The 24,379-nt window shown below is 44.1% G+C and overlaps 1 protein-coding gene across 1 annotated transcript in view; it reads right to left on the bottom strand.

Moving 5' to 3' along the window:
* Window positions 1-7,451: 7,451 nt before the first annotated feature.
* LOC134404413 (phospholipid-transporting ATPase VD-like) overlaps window positions 7,452-24,379 on the bottom strand; it is a 54,068-nt gene continuing 37,140 nt past the window's right edge. The window contains exons 14-25 of the mRNA XM_063135099.1: window positions 22,334-22,964; window positions 21,590-21,696; window positions 20,059-20,185; window positions 19,414-19,598; window positions 18,029-18,317; window positions 15,552-15,628; window positions 14,118-14,243; window positions 12,611-12,811; window positions 10,757-10,837; window positions 10,383-10,487; window positions 9,809-9,996; window positions 7,452-7,578 (exon numbers count right to left, since the gene is read on the bottom strand). Of these exons, the coding sequence (XP_062991169.1) occupies window positions 7,452-7,578; window positions 9,809-9,996; window positions 10,383-10,487; window positions 10,757-10,837; window positions 12,611-12,811; window positions 14,118-14,243; window positions 15,552-15,628; window positions 18,029-18,317; window positions 19,414-19,598; window positions 20,059-20,185; window positions 21,590-21,696; window positions 22,334-22,964 (2,244 nt within the window). The remainder of the gene's footprint in view (window positions 7,579-9,808; window positions 9,997-10,382; window positions 10,488-10,756; window positions 10,838-12,610; window positions 12,812-14,117; window positions 14,244-15,551; window positions 15,629-18,028; window positions 18,318-19,413; window positions 19,599-20,058; window positions 20,186-21,589; window positions 21,697-22,333; window positions 22,965-24,379) is intronic.

Genomic DNA, 24,379 nt, shown 5'->3' with positions numbered 1-24,379 from the left:
AATGTCTCCCTGTCCACATTCTCCACACCATGCATCATTTTTTCCACCTCTATCATGTCTCCCCTTAGCCTCATTTTTTCCAAGCTAAACCATCCCAGTTGATGTAACCTTCCCTCGTAGGGGAGATGTTCCAGCCCCTTAATCTTTTTAGTTGCCCTTTTCTGCACTTTTTCCAGCTTTGTAATATCCTTCCCTAAGGACGTGCAATATAGTTAAAAACACACACAATCTAACAATGCCAGGTATGTATGTGTATGTCCGGGAAGGTCTATTATAAAAGCCATGTCTTATCTGCCTTCTGGAAGCTCTGGGAAACAGATTTCCTAGCCAAAGGGAGCAAACACCAAAAAGGTCCTGCAATTTGTAAGCACAGGAAGTCTTGGGAATATTGCCTGTTTCCTGTGATTTCCCTTCATTCCCACAATTGGGATTTGAAACCAAGTATGTTGGATGGCTCCCAAGCTGGGAAACGCCATCTCAGTTTCTCAGCAGGTGTTATGAGACGCAAGTGTCTGCTTCTGTGACCCCCTCCATGAATGGTTGCTCAGGAATGCTGTAGATATGGTTGTATATATGGCATTAGGGGAAATTACAGAGCAAGAGGCTATAGTAGCAGAAATTTATTAAAAATAAGTGCATTTTGATTACATTGTTTTAATATTCAAGATTTTAATATTAGAAAATATTCAAAAAAAGTAACACCATGATTTCAGCAGTCCCCTTTACAGAAGACGTTAATGCTACTCCACAAACAACATTGCTTTCTATACCAAGGAATAAAAATAGAACTTTAAGATATAAGAAAGTACTGTGGAAGACAGTTTTAAACATTAGTGATTTCCAAAACATCATTTAAGAAGAAGTGAATTTATTACTTAAAATACAGTGATGACCATGGAATTATAAGAAGTGTTTTAAAGCACACTTACAGAACAAAACAGTATGCAGCAGAGAGGTAGTACATTCTTAGAAATTTTTAAATGAAATGAGAAAAAAACAGGGGAACAATGGAAAGCAACATAAAGGAAATTATTAAAATTAAAACACATTAAAAAAGCTTCAGAAAACATTAATATATAGACAATACAAACCTGACGTTCATGCCCCCTCCATCAAACAACAATAATCACCGAGGAGGATCGACTAGTGCAGTCATCCACGAGGCAAAACGCTCAGTAGAAGGGTTACTAAAGGCGGGTACCGGAAGTGGAAACGCCCCCAGGGTAGCAATTGGCTGATCACTCAATTCAACATGTGGAAATGCCCCCAGGGTAGCAATATAAGCGCTAGTACTGAGCAACAATGAACGGGGACAACGAAATCAAAGAGGTAAGTATAACTCATTTACAACTGAAGATAGAGAGGGTCATGTGATGCTTTCCGTCACAGTTGCTGATTCATAACGTTATAATAACAATAGTGTATATTCCCACCAGGTGTCACCAACTGCCAGTAGGATCCAGGCAAGTGAAGCACTCCAGACATCCCAAACAGCCAGCAGAGACACACAGAGAGAGGGGGCTAAATTGGATCCCATTTCCTCCCCCTGCTCTTTTGGCAGCATACGAAAGGCAGCGTGGTGTGTCTCAAACAGCCTTTTGTTTAATGATTTTATTGAAGGAAGGAGACAGTTGTGGGGAAACAGGTCTGACAAGGAGCGGCGCTCTTTCCCTTTAGGGAATATCTTCTCTTTCTCTCACACCCCCCACACCCCCAACCTCCTTCCTTTGCTCTTCTTTTTGATATCAAAAAGCCTTCCTTCCTTCCTTCCTCCTCCTCGCCTGCCCACCCGGCGAGTGTGTGGCGCATTGCTGCCACTGCCACCGCCACCTCCTGCTCGGGGTCTTCCTTGTGCACATGCATTGGGGTGCGTGTGGGAGGGGGGGGACGGGGAGGATTTTCCTGGCAAGTGGAGGGAAGCCTTGCTGGGAGCCCCTGCCCCAGCCCTCCCAGAGGTGGTTGTATAGTGTTGGTGTGATGGAGCTAACAACAACAACAACAATAACAACAACAGGGAAATGGGTAGGTGTGATGAAGCTTTGACACTGGCCAGCATTCACCACTCCAGTCCTACCTTTGTCCACTATTTTAAGGGCTTACTGGCATTGCTGTTCCTTTAAGCAGACTGTGCTTTGCAACAGAGGTATATACAGCATTAACAGGCTGTGTTTGCAGTGCAGGCCCTCTGCGGATGTAGAAGAGAGGACTGCAAACTGGTCAACTGTCTCGTTATTGTTTCAAGCGCCACTCCAGAAAATGGGCTGTATCACAGCAGGGAAGGGATGGGACAAATTACAGTGAAGAAGGTACTGAGTCAAGGGAGGTTTCAGGATGGCCTCCTAAACGAAGCAAATCCATTTGGTCTGGAACCAAACACGGCCAGGTGAAGCAAGGGGTCACTTACTCTGTAATGCCCGGCAAAGGAATGATGGCCAAGTGGCCACCCTGCGCAGCCTCATCCGAAAGGTGTTGCCGTGTTGTACAGTGAACTTTAACCTGTCTTGGGGAGAAGCCCCAGAAGCCACATAGCCTTTGTTAAACAACTTTCTGCCTATCTTTAGTTAACAATGGCGTGTCTGTTCCAAAGCTGAGGCTATAAAGCCTAATTGCTCTGTTAACATCTAAAGCAGAATGATGGCAAGACTGGATTTTGAGAATGTAGAAACATAAGTCACCTTGGGCTTAGAGCCCAGTTTTGATTAAAGAACAGCTTTATCCTTAGGATCTGTGCACAAGTTGGACAGATCATGGGTGGAATCCAATGAAGTGTGTATGCCTCTGCTGATTCTTTTCCACCCTGCCAACTTCCATTCGCAAGCAGGACCCACCACTTGCGGAATGAAGATTCCGCGCTTCCCGGGCAACCAGAATGTTTTGGAATGGGGCAGGTCCACCACCCTGTCCTAATCGAGGAATCACCTGTCCTAATTGAGAAATACTCATTTCAAGGCTTCAACTGGAAAGCCCTAAATGCCCACTGTGCAAGTGGTGATCCCTCCTCACGCAGCAGAAGCAGTAGGACCCACCACTTGCGCAACAGAATCAGTGGAGGTTTAAGCACCCTTTTGGATTCTGCCACAAGCCCACAACTTGGATACCCTCCTACTCATTGTATTGGCAGTGCTGAAGGCTACCTTTCAGCACAGAAAATGTTGCATTACTGAACAAGGTGGCTTATATGTTGAATGGCACAACCACCAGGTGGCAGTGAGGTGTAGCAGAATTGCACAAATAGAGCAGGGTTTCATGCTACCATTCACAAGAATACTAGACTTTGTAAAGCACAGGAGAGACCCTGGAGGATGACAACATCATGTAAAGCATCCTCAAACTACTGCGAGTGAAGATACACAGTTGGCTACAGACTCGGACTCAAACAGTACTTATCAATGATACCTTCTCAAACTGGGGGGAGGTAACGAGCGGGGTACCACAAGGCTCAGTTCTGGGCCCAGTGCTCTTCAACTTTTTTATTAATAATTTGGACAAGGAGGTGCAGGGAACGCTTATCAGATTTGCAGATGACACAAAATTGGGTGGGATAGCTAATACCCTGGAAGTCAGAAACAAACTTCAAAGTGATCTTGATAGGCTGGAGTGCTGGGCTGAAAACAACAGAATGAAATTTAATAGGGATAAATGCCAAGTTCTACATCTAGGAAAAAACCAAATGAACAGTTACAAGATGGGGGATACTTGGCTCAGCAATACTACAAATGAGAAGGATCTTGGAATTGTTGTAGATCACAAGCTGAATATGATCCAACAGTGTGATATGGCTGCAAAAAAGCACAAATGCTATTTTGGGCTGCATTAATAGAAGTATAGCTTCCAAACCATGCAAGAAGGATGCAGATAAGCTGGAGAGTGTTCAGAGGAGGGCAACGAGGATGATCAGGGGTCTGGAAACAAAGCCCTATGAGGAGAGACTGAAAGAACTGGGCATGTTTAGCCTGGAGAAGAGAAGTTTGAGGGGAGACATGATAGCACTCTTCAAATACTTGCATCCTGGCCCTCCCCACAGAAGAGGGCCAGGATGTCTTCTCAATAATCCCAGAGTGCAGGACATGGAATAATGGACTCAAGTTACAGGAAGCCAGATTCCAGCTGGACATCAGGAAAAACATCCTGACTGAGAGCAGTACAACAATGGAACCAGTTACCTAGGGAGGTTGTGGGCTCTCCCACACTAGAGGCATTCAGGAGGCAGCTGGATAGCCACCTTTCAGGTATGCTTTAAGGTGGATTCCTGCACTGAGGACTCAATGGCCTTATAGGCCCCTTCCATTCCAACTCTTCTATTCTATGATTTTATGTTGTCCTCCTTTTTGGTTTCCAAAATATGATCACCCTAAGATAATAAAACCTTGGCTCCTCTCAACTAGGGTGACCATATGAAAAGGAGGACAGGGCTCCTGTATCTTTAACAGTTGTATTGAAAAGGAAATTTCAGCAGGTGTCATTTGTATATATGGGGAATCTGGGGAAATTTCCTCTTCATCACAGCAGTTAAAGCTGCAGGTGCCCTGCCCTCTTTTAAATCTGGTCACTCTAGTATAGCTCCTGCAGCTTTAACTGTTGTGATGAAGGAAGAATTTCACCAGGTTCTCTCTCTATACAAATGCCACCTGCTGAAATCCCCTTTTCTATGCAACTGTTAAAGATACAGGAGCCCTGTCCTCCTTTCCATATGGTCACCCTACTCTCAACTCCATTATCAATATCAAAAGTTCGTATTGACCTAACTGGAAGGCCTGGTGGGCAAGGCCAGCTGAAGCACGTATGGCAGGTTTCTCGTTCTCCCAGGATCTCTTTCCGAAACAGATCAAATCCTGGCCTTTTATAACACACATGAAGCCAATGACCTCATCCTTCATTTTGGACCTGGTCATACCACTATTCCCATTTTTCTCAATCTAGCCACGACTGCCACTGATACCAGTAACACGAAGATGAAGGTATCCCTGCTAAGCTAAGCTCTGTGCTCTTCCAGTGCTTAACCAACCCATTTGTGGCAACCTTTACGGCCGTTCTATTGCCTCTTAGTCTGGTGAGAAGGAGTTGCTCATCTCAGTTCAACCTTTTCTGGAGATGACTGCAGTCCTCCTAAAGAGTCAGGTTCGTAGTTTGGGGGTGGGGTTGCTTTAGGACCCAGAACTGTCACTTGTGAATTTAGTGGCACGGAGCACCTTTTATCATCTTAGGCTAATATACCAACTACACCCTTTTCCGGTGGGAGAAATCCTAGCTACGGTTATCCATGCTCTGATACCTCTGGTCTGGATTACTGCAATGCATTATAAGTGGGGCTGCCTTTGAAAATGTAGGAAAACTTCAGCTAGTCCAAAACAGGGCAGCAAATTGTTAACGAGGCTGGCCAACAAGATCATATTATGCCAGTACTTTCCCAGCTACACTGGCTGCCAATTCGCTTCCAGGCTTGATTCAAAGTATTTACATTGAAAGCCCTAAATGGCTTGGAGCCTGGTTACCCAAAGGATCATCCCCTCCCATATGTAAGGTCATCTTCAGGGGTCCTTCCCTGGGAACACCTGCCAGAAGTAGTGATGCCGGTGGCTATGAGGAGAAGGGCCTTTTCTGTTGTGGCACCCTAGTTATGGAATGAGCTTCCTAGAGAGGTTTGCCTGGTGCCTATGTTGTGCTCTTTCCGGTGCCAGGTAGCAGCATGCCAGTTTTTTGCTCTGCTGTTTTAAATCTGCTATTGCATTTTACATCTCTTTTACAAAAATATTAATCAGGTTCATCAAAGCTGGAACCGATAACCAGAGTTTTTACATAAAGAGCTAAAGATCATCAGCATAAAGAATAATGTTAAGTTCTAAGCCAGCATGCACAAAACCGTGAATACTAATGATTGGTCTAATAGCACCTGCCAGGGGTTCCAAAAGTAAATTGGAGATCAGTGGGGAAAGTGGACATCCTTGCCTGGTGTCCCGCCCAAGTAGGAAAAACAGCTAAAAACTAGGGATGTGCTCCACTTCTAATCGGACCGGCGATTTAGAAGCGGAGTGGGGTGCTTCGCCTTCCCTTAAGGCGGAGGCGAAGAGGATTGGGGGGCCAGCAGAGCGTGGCGAAGAGGATTGAGGTGAAGGCGGATCCTTTGCCTCGATCCGGAGCTCCGCCGGAAAGGTAAGTGGGGTTTACCGGGCCCTGCCGCTGTCGCTGTCGCCAATGCGGTGACAGCGGCAGGGCCCGGTAAACCCCCCCTCCTCTCCCTTACCTGCCTCCGTCTGCGGTCCCTTGGCTTCTTCAATTGAGCCCGCGGTTCAACCAGGAAGTCTAGGCCGCACTTGCGGCCCAGACTTCCTGGATGAACCGCGGGCTCAATTGAAGAAGCCGACGGACTGCGGACGGAGGCAGGTAAGGCCCCCCTCCCCCTTGGTCCCTTACCGGGCTCTGCCACCGTCGCCACATGGGCGGCGATGGTGCCAGGGCCCGGTAACCGCCCCGCCCTCCTCTCCCTTACCTGCCTCCGTCCGCAGTTCGTCGGCTTCTTCAATTGAGCACGGGCAGCAACGGCGGCAGGGCCCGGTAACCCCCCCCGCGCCCTCCTCTCCCGGCCTTACCTGGCGCCACTCCCCTCCACTGCAGAGCTCCGATTCGGAGCTGGAGCTCCGTGGAGTATGGGCGGAGCGGAGCAGGCCAATCCGAAATTTTCGGATCGGCCCGCGGGGCAGAGCGGGGGGTCCATGCACACCCCTACTAAAAGCAAGCATTTAGTCATTACTCTAGCTCCCAGGGCCGAGTATAAAATTTTAACCCATTTCAAAAATTCTGTATACGCTCTATGATCAGGATGTAAAATTCTACAAGCATCAGTAAAACCATATCCCATCATATAAGCCTGGAGTGCCAGTCTCACAGCTGTTTGGGTCTTAGGAGGAGGAGTACTCCTATCCAGCAAAGGATCTAAAACCTCATTAAAATCCCCACCCGCTATCAAATAATCATAAGCAATGTCAACCAATTTACTAAAACAATCATGAAACATAACCGAAGAATCATTATTTGGCCTGTATAAATTAAACATAGCAGTCAGTTTTTCCATATACATCCCAACCAGGATCAAAGAATGACCCTCGGTATCAAGAATCGCCCACTGAACAAATCTGGAAAATCGCTTATGAATTAAAACCGTAACAACTTTACATCATGTTGAGTTATCTGTTATATAAACCTCTCTGACCCAGTCTTTTCTCAACATATATTTATTTGCAGTCATTGAATGAGTTTCTTGTAAAAAAAAAAAGAGAAAAAAGTCAACATTAATTTTTTTAAAAGTAAAAAAGGAAGGAAGATCCTTAGATTTAATTTCGGTGGCAACAAGAAATTATTCTACAGGGTCTGAACTTTGAAGCCTCTTCGTTTGGCCTTCCACTGACTGTCAGGCGCAGAATTCCCATTTGTCTCCTGGTGATCCATTCTTCCCCTCACACTGGGACTACTTTTGGATTGTGCAGCAAACCCTTCCCTCCTTTAAGGGCCATTCCTTCAAGCTGCCTGGCTTCCACCAGCGGATTTGGGAATACAGTGGATTGGATCACCCTGAACATAAACCTGCAATGGAAAGGCCAATAAGATGTGTTGGCATGGATGAAATATGCTTGGGGCAAGTGGCCTTTTGTGGAATAGTACTATTGTGAATGAGGACAGAATAGGCTCTCACTACCCAAGAGGCCATAAAGCTCTTTGTCTCCCTCCCCACCGAGAAACTGGAGTTAGATCACAACTCAAAACTACTTAGTCCCAACAATGCTAGTACCATATCATGCTGAAACCAATTAAAAACTGATGTCCAGATAATGGTTTGGGGATTATGGATGGTCAAGAATTTATTTATATTCTTCTTACCACATCCTGACTGAAAATGTTCAGGATGTAACAAAATCCTGAGATCCTGGCTAGAGCGCGTTGGCGTAAGACATAGGAAAGCCAAAGGCCAAATCCCTGCAAGCTATAACGTTCTTTGAGTGGCCTTTGGCAAATCTCTCTCCCTCCCTCCCTTGTAAATAAGGTTTTTTGGAGGAAGGGTCCGATACAAACAGTGGAATGTAGCCCCAGTATTTCTTAATTAGCAGGAACACTGTGACATCTGTCATTCACACTCTAAGGCCCGCATTGGTACAGGGTGGGGGGAATGTTCTGGAAATTGCATATTACCCCCTTTTGTGCCAATGGCAGCCACCATGATTGCATCAGGGGAAAGGGTACAATTTAATGAGTGGCTGTGGGCAGCTGCCAAGCACTTGCCAGGCCACGCTGAGCCTCAAAACACATCTGTAGAGCACAGTGAGAGGGTGGACAGCCACGGGCGAGCATCCGCCCAGGTGAGCAGCCATGGGCACAGGTGATTTCGCACATCCCTAGTCTGAATTAAGCTTCAATTTGTTTGCTCTTCTCCAGTCCATTACTAATATCAGATACCAACTAGGATCCTTGGATTTGGATGGAAAGCAGAGTTAGAGTTGGGTGTCCCCAGCATACTGGTGGCAGTGAACTCCAAAAATCCAAACAATCTCAGTGGTTAAAAAGCATGGGAGATGAAAATGAGTGGGGCCAGATACTAATTGCGACGGAGACAAACCCATGGTTGCCATGACGTCCTGAGCCACTTCCGACAAGGTGGCCTCAGCGTGTATGCTGAAGTCTCCCAGCACAAGAAGCTGTAGATCTTCCAGCACCAACCCCAAGACCCCCTCAGCTAGTTCACAAAGGGAGACTGATGAACAGTGGGGCAGGCAGTAGGCCAACAGAATCCCTATTTGGTCCGAAACACCCACTTTCCGACCTAGAAAGGGCAATAGAAACTTGACAGACCACTGAGACTCCACCTCCCTGCCCTAGTTGCACTAGTGGGAACCAAAGCTGGTGCACCATGAAGAGCAAGGCATAGGGTGGGTAGGGGACATCCTCTGGAGAGCTGATGTTCTCAGGGCTTCCCAAAGGGAAGCATTGGTCTGCGCTCTTGAGAGTCATGCTGCCTACTCTCCTGCTGTGTCTGGAGAGCACCCAGCATAGCTCTCCAGAGAGCCTGCCTGGTGTACATGACTTGCTCTGAGGGGTCCTTCCTCAGAGCTAGGCATTCCAGCAAAGGAGACCTTTGAGATCCCCTGTGCTGCTGCAGCTCAGGCAGTCTCCAAGGCCACCTCCCTGCCAACACCTCACTCTGAGGAAGGACCCCTCAGAGCAAGCCACTGATGGGGGAGCATGCAGCAGCTGCCTGGGGGCAGGGAAGTAGGAGTCCTGATTCTAATATTTTGAGATTGGGAGAAAAAGATTTCCCTGTGTCCAGACTAGAATAGGCCTCTTCTTCCTGACACATAGCTTTCTATGCAGAGGGATTGATCCTGGTGTGTAAGAACCTTCAATCATGCGATTCCCCACCTGCAGCCTGAAGTGATATAGGACAGGCAAAGGTTAACCAGCTCCATCAAAGCTAGACTTAACATGAGGAAGGAAATCTTCTTGTTTGACTTTGACTGGGATAGCTCTTCCTTACCATGTTTCTGAGTCAAAAGGTCTTAGACATTGAGATGGTCTTTTTAAGTGAACGCCTAATGTGAATGTAACAAGCAGGCATTTGAAAAGACATCTATTGCACAGGCACACTTAGCAGATGGCCAGAATTAGCTGTGGCTGCAGCTCCCTCTTGAGTTTATATGTAATGGCAAACTCAGGTTTGCTGTTTCATCATATGTGAAATGTTGCTTGCGCCATAGCATAGGGGGTCCCACAAACATGAATTTCTATCTACCCCAAAATGTTTGGTTCCAGAGAAGGAAAATACCTTGGAAGAAGAGCCATGATAACTGTGATGAAGCAGATCAGATACACCACTGGATTAGACATCTGTCTCTCCATAATCCAGTACGGGTTGGCTGGTGGATTGCAGAGGATGCAGGTAGCTCCAAAAGTCCCATTAATAACGAAGAACAAAAGGACGCTACCAGCTAAAACAACCCAGTGTATCCAGTTCTGAAATAAATTAAAAACCAGAAGAACAAACAGAATGAAATCGAATTCGCTTCTATTCTGATGAACCGAAAAGCAGAGTTTTGGGCTCAGACAGACACACACAATTCCAAACCAGTATTGCTTCTCAACCCTCCTAAGAGTTGAGGACTTGCTTAAAAGCTCAATGTTCACCTGCGGTCCTGCACCACTACTTTCGCCGCTTGTGCTACTGGGAGGAGCCAAGCAGGAGGGAATGGGTTGAGTGCACCAGCACACAGCTTGCGATGCTGGGAAATCCTGGCTCACCATTGTGTAGGCACATGGCCTGTGAGGTGATAAATGGTGGCTCAGCCCTGTTTAAGAATAATTTGTGAATTCAGCTGTAGAATAATAAGCAATTCACTCACCAAAGTTTTACTCTCAATGACAAGGTGTAACATGATGATAAAGAACATAGAAGTGTTCATTACATTACCAAAAGAGTAGATGTCAATCTCAGAGTTAAGGAAGGTCTGCAAAGGAACAATGATTGAAACTGTTATTCATGTACTCCGCGCCTATCTTTCCAACCAAGTCCATAAAGGAGGCTGCTGTAAGAACACAAAGCCCTGTAAGGCTACTGGTTGGTTTTTCATATACAAAAAACAAATATGATTATTCTTGTGAATATGCAGGAAGTTTAAACATACAAATAAAGAGGGGGAAATGGCTTCACCTTGTTTTTAAAAGAAAGGTAAAAGAACAGAGACAGTGGCAAGAGGGGGGAACTCCTAATACTTACAAAGTAAGGGATAAAAAAGCAAACAAAGCTTTGATAAAAAGCATCTGCTATGTTGCCTGCAAAGGCTGATCTCACGTACGGCTGAAAAGGAAACACAGGAGAAAAAAATACATCTTAGCTTTGGCCATTACGGATTCTAGTAATTTTGAGTTATCTGCATGTTCAAAGGCCTGAACCTCCCCCTGGTGAGCTGTCAAGAGGGGTACTTGGCAGCCATGGACAGCATCACCATCTAAGACTCAGGGCTTCTCTACATTTATTTATTTATTTATTTATTTATTACATTTCTATACCGCCCAATAGCCGGAGCTCTCTGGGCAGTTCACAAACATTAAATAATGAACTACATGTGCTTCTTAGTAGTCTTTCTGGGATTACAATGGGCACAATACACATGCCTTCCCCATTCCCCCACCTTTTTTGGCTGTTTCCTTTGTGGGGAGTTGCATATATTCCAATTATACAGCCAGCAGATGGTGCTGCAACATTGCAGCAATATAGCTCTATCCTGGAAATACATGAGCCCTTTGATGTTGGTGAGTATTTGTTATTTCATTTTCAAGGAGCTAAATCATGGCGGAATAATTCTACAAAATGGATGACAGCGTCATGAAAAGGACCCGCAAACTTAGGGAGTTATTGATCTTGATTGTGCTCCATAAGCTCCATGTGAAGGAGCCTCAGTTCTCAGTCTTCAGTGGGAATCTCAGAGGGGATCTCGGGATCAGGGAGCGATCTTCCCTCCCTTGCCCCGGGATAGAGCCCTCCACTTTGGGCCTGGTTTTTCTGCGGTCTTGGGCTGAGCATGTCGCCCATTGCCGCAGGTTGACCCATCTCCGTGTGATTCCTCGCACGGGGTGCAGCACTCCTCAGGAGCGCTGCGCCCATCAGGAGTAGGGTGGGGGGAGTTGGGAAATGAAAGTGTTTTTTTTTAAAAAAAAACCTTAGCTTTCAGTGCTGGAGCACTTGTGTCACTTTAAAAAAAATGGCAGGTGCAACGCCTGTCCTCCTGAGGTCGTGCCTCACATGAAAACAGACGAGGGATCTCGCGATAATCACATCGTGGGATCTTCCCTCCTCTGTCATGGATTAAAAGGTAGGTCTAGCTAAGGCCTGTGTCAGTTGATCTCCTCTATGCCAAACTGCATCATGAGATATTGAAATGAGAGGATGCAAACCAAGTTATCATACCAAGATTCATTGGTACTTAAATGCAAGTTTTAAGCTGCAAAACAGGAATCAGAAAGAGATATCTTCATTTTGAAGGAACCAATCGAACCGTGGTACTCATAATCAAGAACATCTTGTGAAATTTACTTACGGACACTATGCTGGGAGTTACTAACAGATTCTGTGATCTACGTTGTATTCACACCTCTAAAACAGATCTGCTGTGCCACTTTAGACAAATAATTTCACTTCAGATTTACTTATTTGCCTAGTCTGAAGGCTCTCCTTTAGATTTTCAGGCTGACTTTTACAGCATTTCTTTCTAGCACACAGTCTAGAATGAGGGCCACATTTTGCTGAAGATTCCCTCAACATGGTACAGAAAATAGCAGTCAATGTGGCAGCCAGTGAGAACATCAAATGATGCACCAAATTACTGTCTCATATATAATCTCTCCTACCCTCCTAAGGCCACCAACATTTGTACACTGGCAACTTAGCAAAGATTGATGCCTTTCATCTATCCATCCCAATCAGATTATTGAATAATAGGGAATGCATTTAATGCATCTAATAACAGGGAATACATATTCAAATTCAATTTCAAGTGGCAAGGACTGTGTCACCAAGAGCACAGGAGTCACTTCAATAACTTTCAAGCACTTGTGCCAACCTAAGAAATACCTCATTTCTTTGTCCAGCTGTGTAAAGTTCTGGCCTCCGTAAAAGCATTTCAGCTGAGACATCTTTGTCTAACACCCCATAAATGATGGGGGGTACTGATGTGTACAGGAGGTTGAAGAAAATCAAATTCCAGTAATCAGTCATGGAGCTTCCCGAAAATCCGCAGAAGAACTGATACCAGAATAGGAGCCCTACATATGCCTGTTATGATGAGACAGAGAAATTCCAGGTGAGTATTTGTGTAGGAAGTCAAATGATTCTACAGGAGTGTAGCATGTTAATGTTTCAAATCTAACTGTGCCAAGCCCATAGCCCCAAAGCACTGGAAATAATTTTGAGCAGTAAAGATTTCTAATATTTCTCAGCACTGAATTCCTACGGTTCTTTGGAGAAGCCATGACAACCAAGTTTAATAACAGCTGAGAACAGAAGAGAAGAGCTAACCTTGTAATAGCCTATTAAAAACTCGATACACGGTAGCTCAAACTGCTGTAGCCTCCAGCTACATGTAAGAAGAATCTTATACTGCCCCTGCTTTCCTGGAATTTCATATTCAGGAGTCTTCAACCATTTTGGAACAAAGGACACATGTGACATTTTGAGAGAGTGTCATGGGTGCCCTCAAAAAATGGCGGCCACAGGGGATGTCTCATTCATAAAATGGCTGCCATAATGGGCATGGATGGTCACAAAACACACATTTCCCAGAAGGAATATGGTGAGAAGAAAAGAAAAGGACCTTGCCCCAGAACCTAAGTACAAGGTCAAGGTGGGCTCTGAGCTCCAAAACAAGACAAAACCTATCTTTTCAACCTCAAATACAGAGCTGAAAGCATTACTTTGATTTGCAGCAGGTGAGCATCCCTGTCAACATATAATAATCAATAACACAGTCTTAAGAAATAAAAGGGAAGTCAGGAGGGGCAGAGTGCCTGGAGGGTACCAAGTGAGGTAAACTGGCACCATGCTGGAGACCCAAGGCGACCAGAACGCAGTAATGCTCACCTCATTTCCATTGCCAGCGGTTAGAGACAATAAGCTCTCCCTGTGGTTAGAGCTATGAATAGGTATATTTTTGAGGAATTACTAAATGGGGAGTGGTCATTTCCATCCCAGGTTTGTAACATGCTGAAGCTCTTCCTGAATTCTTACTGCTCAGAGAAGAAAGCCCAACAGTTCAAGGTCATCACCACAGCTGGCAAGACCAGCCTGTTTCAGGAACTACATAAAACGATCCCTTTGATAATTTGTACATTTCAATACAGAGCCAACCTGTCACAATGCCTCATTAATGCTGAGAGATAGCTTTTTGGCCCAGTCCATGTTTAATAGATTTTAAATGCCTCGGGAGCACTGATCCTTAACCCAAGGCAGATGGGCAGACTCCATTTTTGCTACTGGAATCTGAATACAGAACCTACTAGTATCATCCTCATGTTTCTAAGCATTAAGGAACTGTTTTCCCACTCTGTCAAAAGTATTACGGCATCCTTGGGTGGCAACATACCAAATTCTTGTAGAAAAAGTAAAGGACCATATTAGCCAATCGGGTGTAGCACCAGTGGCCATGGACAAAGAGCAGCTTGCTGAGTTGTTTGAACTGAGAAATAGCAAAATCGCTTGCCAACACAGCCTGAAAGCAAACACAAAGGAAGTAAAATAGAGCAACCAAGAAGATAGCTAGAGAATGAAGGCTTCCATGGACTTTTGTAGACTAACAGATTGACTATCACTTGTCTCCCTGCCCCCTGCTACCCACTGATGCCAACTGCACGTGGGAGCATAAAACCCAAGAAGAGCCACATTGGAGCAAAGCATGGGGCAATCTAGTTCAGTGTTCTCTTCACAGTGCCCACCAGATGCTTACGGAAAGCACCCTCCTGCTCATGTTCAGCAACTAGCACATAGAGGCATAATGACCAATGCTGGAGGTAATATAAAGCAATCTTTTCAAGCTATCTTGTGGTAGTAAATCCCATAATCAAACTATTTCCTTTTAGCTATCCTGAATCTCCTACCATGCAGCTTCATGGGATGACCCCAGGTTCTAGTATTAGGAGAGGGAGCAAAACATCATTCTACCCACTTTCTTCCTATCGATTCTGCATAATTTTTTATATCTTGATCTTGTCTCCACATCGTCAGTCACAAAATAAAGCTCCACATAGGCTTCGTACCTGGCAATGAGCCAAGCTTTTCTTCTTTTTGACCTACCCTCTACCCCTCAACCTTCTTCTCAATCAGCTGTCCATCTTAGTTCTGCCCCAATCTCTCCTCTTTTACTTATATTTCCATCCTTTTTGTTAATCATCACTTATTAATTCTCCATTATTTAGTGGCCTATTCATTAACAGTTCATCCACTTCTGTCCTTCTGATTTAACGTCAAGATACATTTCAGTGGCCCTGTTCAGAAGACACCTTAAACCACAGCTTTAACCATGGTGCTTAAGCCAAAATGCCTTAAGCATTGTGTAAGGTGTCTTCTGAACAGGGCCACTGCCCCATAAATTAAGAAAATAGCTCAGATGAGTAGATAGCCGCTGAGCACTAAAGCAACCCCAGGAAATGCTCTTTAAGTGTCTTGGATATCTAGCCAAGCCTGCTTTAGTGAAGACACCCCATGAAGATACTCATGCTTGGGGACCCTCTGATTTCCAGGCATGTTCTCCTAACACATACTTTATTTCCTAGGAACCTAAAGCTATGGTAGAACCTGATATAGTATTGTACGAGGACATAGTTCTCAAGACCTTACATTTTTATACCATGGCATTTGTCTTTCCAGTAGATGACATGTTATTGATGCAAGAGATGCAATTTCCAAAGTATTCAGTATTCAGCTTTCAATGCCACTGACCATATATTATGTGACTTGCAAGCCTACCAGCAGATCTACTGGAAACACTGCTTTCATGTACGGATCCATCAAGCCATCCTACCTGCATGCCTTCTTGGCCAGAGATTCCAATTCCAACATCAGCAACTTGAATCATACTAACGTCGTTGGCACCGTCACCTTCCAAGAGAGGCAAAAGAACAGTCTTGCTATGGAATTGGCCTGGGGGACTATTGCTTTGTACACAGACTTTGTACACAGACTCAGAGAGTGGGGGTGGGAGCAGGATTGAGCAGAGAATGATGAGAGGAGGGAAGGGAAAATTCATCTCTTTTCCTGCCCATCCTTTCTCTGCTACCATTCGCTAACTCACAACGGTATTTTCCAAATAAGGGCTGAATCTAGGAATGTACGGGAAATTTGTGTTAGTTCATTTTTGGCTAGAATAACTCAATTTGCTCTCTGACTTGAATGCAGAACAAACACAATCTATGGCCAAAGCCTGTAAATTTCCGAGCTTGTGATGTGATTTGCACAACAAAAGAATGCATTCAGCAATGTGTACTTTGATAAAATGTATACAAAAATGGCATATATTTGAATCAATGGGAGAACTCCTGTACAGTTCAAAAAAGGCACACAATAGGTGCCTACTTTGGAAAAAGTGCACAAAAATATGCACGAAATTTGATGCAAAACCAAAAATCTTGCCACTTGATCTGGATACAAGTCAGAGTATCTGTTCTGACTTGTATCCATGGCCTCATCTACACCAAGCAGGGTATTGCACAATGAAAGTGGTATATAAAAGGCAGGAGCCACATAACTGCTTGATAGTGGTATTGAAGTGCACTGACAACCGTTGGGGCCCATGACACATACCATAAACCACTTTCACACCACTTTCATGGTGTTATATCCTGCTTGGTGTAGATGTGTCATGGGCCCCAACAGATGTCAGTGCACTTCAGTACCACTATAAAGTAGTAGTGTACCTCCTGCAGTGCACTTCAATACAGCTATAAAGCAGTAGTGTGGCTCCTGCCTTTTATATACCGCTTTCATACCACTTCCATAGTGCAATATCTTGCTTGGTGTAGATGAGGCCTATATCACGTGTCCTTAAGTCCACATAAATAAATAATAATAATAATAATGGGGGAGGGTCAGGTTGGGATGGGAAAGGATGAAGCGCTCCGTCCTGTTCCTCCCCTGACTTCTCTGCTCAAAATCCCTCCCTCAGCTACTTTTGCTTCATATATCAAAGAATAATGTGCTGTTGGTCCCTTCAGAGAGAGTTCAATTGAACTCAGAAATACTTATCTCTGAGCAAATGTACGCAGGATCAGACTGTAAGTCATTTTACTCATCTACCTAAAACATGCTTTCATAGCTGCATTATGCATTCCCCACCCACCCCAGAAGGCAAAGTGTGCTGGAAGGATGAAATGGGACTGTCCGTCTGCCAGGTGCAAGGAGATGCCGTCTTCAAATGTGCAAAGTGTGACATAATCTTTATCCTGCTTGTGCCAAGTACAAGCCTGTGAGGGAGATTATGACTCCTCTGGTGAGGAACTGAGGGTGACTTCACATGTTATCTGGAAACGCAAATAAGCTTCTGCTTTTCACCCTTCTCCCAGTCATGTGTAACTGTGGGCTGGATACGCATGCAAACCCACCCCCTTCTTTGCATTTAAATTAGAGAGGATCTTGGGCAAAGAAAGCGTGATGAATTCACAATTCCTGCTGTGGTGATTCCATATCACATGTGAAGTTGCCTAAGATAGGCCATGTTTGGAAGTCACAATAAGCCACGGCTTCTCTTGACAGGAGCAAGCTACAGCGAGCATTGGGCCGGAAGGTAGAGTTCAGAAGGTTTTACTGTGGTCAACACTAACTTTGGTTAATTTCAAATAGGTCCACAGAATATGGGAAACTGTGGTTAACTAAGAGCAGAAATGTCTGAAGTCTTCCTTTCATTTGTAGGAGAAGAACAGAGGAGGGAGAACAGTGGCTTGTGCATGGCTGCGATTATTCCAAATAAGAATTCTGGAATTATCTTGATGTACATGAAGGTCCCGTGTTTACTTCAAGGGAAAGGGGGGCAATTATAGTCTTGAGTGGAAATCCCTAGCAGATGGTAGTGCCTGCTTTGAACATCAAAATGCTGGTATCTTACATGGACTGGAGCAATTTCTATCCATTAGTTATATTGCACCATCCATGCATGTGTTTTTGTTTTTTAGGGTAACATAAAGGTTTGGGGGTGGGAGGACAGGTTCTTGCCTCCAAATTGCATACAGTCTACACAGCACTCTCTCTCTCTCTCTCTCTCTCTCTCTCTCTCTCTCTCTCTCTCTCCCACCCCTTTTCTCTCTCTGATTCTACAGAGCAGCAAGGATTTTCATCAATCAAGTCCTGCTTGGGATCCCACATATTCTACCTTTAGCCTTCTGTCTGTTGGAGCATACTGGTTTATGTCAATACTTTTTAAAGGAAAAACTAAGGAGCATACTTCAAAGGAAACGCAAAGGTCACACAGCATACGTGCCACTCCGTTCGAAGAGAGAAGCAACTCACCGATGGCGAGTGTCATCACCTTCAGCTCCTTCCGTACCAGCTTCACTAGCTGGCCCTTTTGCAGTGGTGCCACTCTGCAGCAGATGACAGCCTGGACACTTTTGGTGAGCTGCAGGAACTTACTCTGCAGACTCAGATGCAAGGCAAACTCTAAGGTTGGCCCGTCAATAACGAGTGCAGAGCTGAACTGGCGAACGGTGGTTTGGGACGCAGTGCTTTGCCTGTCCTTGGAAGGAGCATTTGTCCGGATGTCTTCTAAAATGCTCTCCAGCATCTTTCCACAGGCATCCTGGTTGGAAAAAGGAAGGTGGTGAGATGACGGTTTCGTCTTGGTTCTGTTTCTTGCAAGTGCACAGTAAAACATCGCTTTGAAGGCCACATCTAGATGAATGTTGCGGTCTGTCAGGTAAACATGTGTTGTGTGTCTTTAACAGAACGATGTGTCACTTTTAACTTTCAACAGAAAAATAATGCTCTACTAAGGCTGAGGAGGCTGTAAGGGGGAAAGCAAACATCAAGGAGGTCCGGTTTGAACATGACAATAAAATCACAATACTCCTCCTGCCCCTCCACTTTTGGTGTGGTTGTAAGAGGAGATCGGAAGCTTTTGCTTTCATTATTTATTAACCACCATTTAGCATCATTTCCAAACTTGGTAATTGAGCATTTAGCTCTTGAAAGCATTTTAAGAACATGTTAGTGTGTCAAGTTTTTACCCAAGGCAGGGAAACAAACACAATGAATTCGAAGCACTTCACTGCGTTCATGGCTGATGCCAGGTTTCAAGTAAGAACTTCCCAGCTCACACTCGTAGGCCACAGCTAAACCTAAGGTTTATCCTGGGATCATCCAGGGTTCGCCCCTGCCTGAGCACTGGATCCCCTGTGTGTCACCTAGATGAACAGGTTTGAGCCCTGGACGATCCAGGGATAAACCTTAGGTCTAGCTATGGCCTTAGCCTCTATGTTACACTAGCTGCCACATTCATTAATCATTTTATTTATTTAATGTGCAAGTGTAAAATATTGATTTTACAAAGTTCATCCTACAAACAAATACAGGGTTGGGGGGGGGTTAAGCAAAGAAAACGCATCATCTGCCCCACAACTGAACAGCCCAATGTGGAGGCTTAGGTCAACAAGAAATGGGGCAGCAGCAGTGGGGTGTGATGTGGAGGATGACAGACATCCTCATGTACAAAATGAATTACATCGAAGCCACTGGAACTGGCCCAGTGTGGATATGTTTGTTCTTGGAGTTTCCTGGTACAAAGAGGACCATATCCTAGCTACAGCCAAGTCTATGACCTTGAGTCTTTCAATCATACTACAGCACACTTTTCTCTTAGTAAAATCCTGTTGTGAAAAAAGAAATGTTCCACGCACCAGACTATCAGCCACAAGGGTGAAGACATTATCAGCTGAGTCCATTAATTTACAGGAACAGGCAATATTGACGGCTGTCTCACGCTTATCACCTGTCAGCATCCAGATGCTAATCCCGGCTTTTCGGAGTGCCTCTATGCTTTCCGGGACACCATCTTGCAAGCGATCTTCAATTCCAGTGGCTCCTAGGACAACAAGCAGGTCAATGACGCCATACGAGAGCAGTAGGGATGCCCCCGCCCCAGTGTCATGGAAGATGATTCCCTTGTGTGAGCTCCCACCTGTAGTGTGAAGTGGTTCAGTCCAGATGCAAGTTTTACCATGTCTGTGAGAACTAGGCCTGTGTAGGTCCAATTGACTTGGATATGCAGCTCTGGATTTGCAGCTAGTTTTACTAGGCCACTTCGGGTGTCTCTTCATTAAGGAAAAAATCCTGCACCCTTAACAAAAGATTCATCTAATGGAATATACACATTGTCAATTTTGCAGGGGATATATATATATATATATATATATATATATATATATATATAAAACCTGCAAATGCCAAATCCCATTAGTTTGGAAAATCAGATTTTGCTGACATTGATTAGATTTGCATCTATATTTTTTAGTATTTAGTCAACAGTATTCTTCTTGACTCACCAAGTAACGTTAAATTGTTCTCAAGCCTCATTGCAGACTCAAGGAGCATCTGTTCCCTGTTTTCAATACTACTTTCTGCTAAATAATGGCCTTTCAGCCACTCTTGGTATTCCTCACTGCTCAACACCTGCAAAATCGGCAAAAATACACACCGGCCAAAATAATGCATATAGAAAACATTTAAAAATCACAAACGAGTTCCAGTCATTTAAGTCATCTATCCATTCTCAGATGATTGAATTAAAAATGCTGATATATAGATAGATATAGATAGATATTGGTCAGGGTTTATATTATTTGGTGTTTCTCTAAAATCAAAGGTGTTCCAGAACAACTGAATACAGGAAGGTCAATGTCTTATGTCCCCCCTGTCTCCAAGTGGAAGCCACCAAGAACAATAGGAAACAAGTGGGGACTCATAACAAAATGTTGCCATGTGTCCTCATATCAGCTCGTAACAGGAGGAAGAGCTAAAGTCAGCCTGGAAGAGGGGCTTTCTTGTGTTCAGAGGCGTTAAAGGAGGAGAAGCTTCAGAGCTACAAAGGACAGCCTTTCTGCTTTCCCTTCCTCCTGAATATCTTCCCATGTTGTTCTATTCAGGACTAAAGGGCTCCGCTTCAGCGCTACAAATGTGAAACACACTATTTAGCTAGAGTGGAGGTTTATGGAGAACAGGAAAGAGAAATATTTGTCTGAATTTACAGAATAAACTTCTGCATTCTTGTAGAGCTCTCCCAATACACAGAAATGACTCCCTTATTTTTGTGGTGCCCCATTCCACTCACAAACTGAGTTGGGTTTTAGAGATCCTGAAAATGATACTGCCAGGATTAGAAGTGGGATAGTTTATATAAAGCAACAGTAATGCGTGTTATCAAGGGATTCGTTATAGAATAATGCAGTGTGACATGATGAGGAATGTTCAGGCCATGTTATCCTCCAGTGCCACCTCTTGAAAGCCTAGAAGTAAAACAACAGGGCAACTTGCTGTTCTTGCTTAAAATTACTAGAAAATATCTCTTCAAAGTAACAGCCATGTTTCTGGTGTGAAAAAATAGCTAAAAATCCTTCCTAAGAATTCTGCTTATGCACATGGGAGTCCTTATACATAGAGCACAATTTGTGCGCAATTTGCTGATTCATCTCAGAGGAGGGGCCACCTCCATTTGACCATCCCTTTCTATATGCACAATTTGCCCTTTCTGTGAGGTGAATGGGAAAGGTGAGTGGCGAAGAAAAGTCGTGCTGTCAAAGGTGGAAGCTCTGACTTTATCTTCAAACTCTACCCCAGGCGTCCAGCCATGGTTTGGGCACAGGTCACAACCATGCGTGCCTAGATATTCTGTGTCTGCTGTCTGGTGTTGTGGTGCTCACTTTTTACTAAACCAGAAATCTCATTGATTATTATTATTATTTATTATTATTATTATTATTATTATTATTATTATTATTATTAGTAGTAGTAGTAGTATCCAGCTCGTCTGAGCATGAAACATCATTGTGTTCTCAATTAACTATGATTCATTATTACCTTCATAGCTATACAGAGGGTGCGGAGTCCCTTTGTAGCATACTCATCTAAATGCATCTGCGTTCTTTCCTTTATTCTTTTCCTTTGCAGGTCTATTTTTTCAATACCTGGGTTTAAATAAATAAACAAATATATTCATAAAATACTAAAGGTGTGGATCACGCTTGAAAAAAGATTAAAATCTTGCAAAAAGGTTATGGGTTGGATCCAGAGATAAGCCAGCAAAAGAATTTCTGACAGGGGTGCTGTTCTGCAAACTGCACTGCAACATCTAGCAGAACATTTGCCCTGAGATGTCATGAAGGGAAAGCTGATACGGGGATAAAATTGACCAGGACCATTTTATGCAACACCAGGAAGTTACCCCACAGACCTATACTTTGCAATGAGATTTAGGCAATGAGATTTGCGCTTAGTAAGAGATTGGAGATAGCAAGAGGATTCTTCTTTGCGCCCGTTCCCCAAGCCCTTGGTAGCCTCTCGGACTGGAGGCAGGGCCTGGGGAGGGGAGCGCACAGTTGGAGTCCAAACCTCTACAGGCCAGCTTAGGGCTGCAGGCCAGAACTTCCCCATCCTAGTTTTAACAGATATTGGAATCGATGTAGAAAAAGGCCATGTCTCTTATGAACTACATCAATAGCCAGATATGAATCAACTTTTAAAAATCTGACTTAGACAAAAGACTTTTGTAGTATCCCTTTGGAAAGTAAAAAAAAAGAAGAAGAAAAAAGGCTTCATCCATACCTGTTGGTTTGGTTGTTAGTAAATCCATAATAACAGAATCTGCCCCCTTTGTGTACACTACAATCTGGTTCAAAATTGGGTGCTTCACCACTACGGACATGCATTTCCGGGTAGAGTCAAAAGGCAAGATGCGTAACATCTGAAAACTTTGTATTCCCAGAGGACCCAGGTCTACCGTCACCTGCTCAGGATTCCTAGCCATCAAAATACATTGGTAAGCCCTGGCGGCATGGACTAGTGCCGCTTCATCAGGACTCTCCGCCTCATAAGACACCTCAAGTGGAGTCAATGTTTCACTGGACGATTCAACTTGAGTTTTTTCAAGTGAACATAAGCTTTCATTGGACAAGCTGGCGTCCGTATTCCTTGAGAAACTAAAGGGCTCCACTTCTTCATCCTGAGATACTACAGTGGTTGATGGGCCTTCAGAAGATGTAGAGGTATCAATGGACAGAGGTGTTGGAAATGTCACATGAAGAACAGGCTTTGTTTGTTTCTTGTGCTTGTCAGACTGAGCACCTTCACCTGAGCTTGTAGTTTCAACAGGTAGAGGGCTAATTTTTCTTGAAAATAACTTTTGAAACATGCTTCTAACATCCACCATGGGCAAAACAACTGAAGACCACCGCCTCTGTAAAAGAATAATGATTTGTCAGTCATTATCCATCATTATGGCACAATCCGTTTACCACTGTAGACTGGGAAATAGGTCGTGTTTGGTTTGAGAACAAGCTAAATTAAAACAAATTACTGCTCTGTAGTAGTTTGGGGACTGCCAACATTTTTTTGCCACCACTACAGAGAGAAAGAGTGAGGATTAAGCAAGTTTTGATAACTGCTCAGCAGATTTTCTTTGTGAACAATGCTCTAGTCTAAGCTGTTAAAAAAACCCATTTATCTAAGACCCCAGTTTGGTTCTCCACACCCCAATTTAAGTACATATATAGACACACACACGTGCGTGCACACACACACACACACACACACACACACGGGCAAATCAAATGCCATCATCACTGAATGCCAATGTCCAGACCTATTTTTTCTGATTCAGAGAACCAAATATTTATGTATTTATTTTAAATCATTTTGAGTTTAGAGCGAAACCACAATGCAGGTGTCCTGTGACGCAAAGCAGATTTTTCATATTATTTCTTAGAAATATTTCTAGACTGCCGTTCATCCTTATGGATACCAGGGTGGTGTACAGAAGATAGAAATATAATTGTACTAAATACAACATAATAAAACAAACAAACCATGGACATAAATAGATAATTACGAGGCAATTAAAAGATCAAAACAAGCTGAAACAAGCTCTCCTTTGACAGCTGACAAGGTCTGGCGTGGCCTATAAAATATGACCAAAAGGGGGTGGAATGTACTTTTCTATGGGGGTGCTACCAGCTCATGGTATCTGTACAGCACCATGTACAGCACCTGTACAGCACCATGTACATTGATGGTGCTATATAAATAAATTAATAATAATAATAATAATAATAATAATAATAATAATAATAATAATAATAAATGGTGGGGTGGACTAGAGGGGGGCACCCCCAACCATCAGGACAAGACTTTAAATCCTGAGCATTACTGGGCTACCTGGATGTGGTTACTTGGCTAACTGCTGAGAGATCAAGGAGAGGAGAATCCACGGAACCACATTCCTTGTGTCTCTCTCCTCATACTGAAATGGACCAGATAATCCTTTTCATCCAGAAATGCCTTGAGTTGAGCTGCCTCCACCCTCTTGAGTACACTGTCCAAACAGAAGATACTAGCAACGGGGCAATACTATTTTCTGTGTCCAGGGAGAGTTTGTTCAGAGTGGCCGCACAAGCCCTTCCTCCCAGGTGGATAGGACCACTCCTTCTTGCTTGGAGCCAGAATGGGCAAGGCTCAAACCAACAGGTGGTTGGCCAAACCCTGTCAAGCATTTAATTTGCATCAAGTGGAAATGATCCCATAGGACAAGACCAGATAACGGCATCAGGTTGAGAGCAAATAGGGCCGATTGTATCCTCAAAGCAACTTGTAGGA

This window comes from Elgaria multicarinata, chromosome 10, assembly GCF_023053635.1.
Source record: "Elgaria multicarinata webbii isolate HBS135686 ecotype San Diego chromosome 10, rElgMul1.1.pri, whole genome shotgun sequence".
NCBI lineage: Eukaryota > Metazoa > Chordata > Lepidosauria > Squamata > Anguidae > Elgaria > Elgaria multicarinata.
Note: the sequence above shows the minus strand (reverse complement) of the source record. Positions and strands in the feature narration are given on the sequence as shown.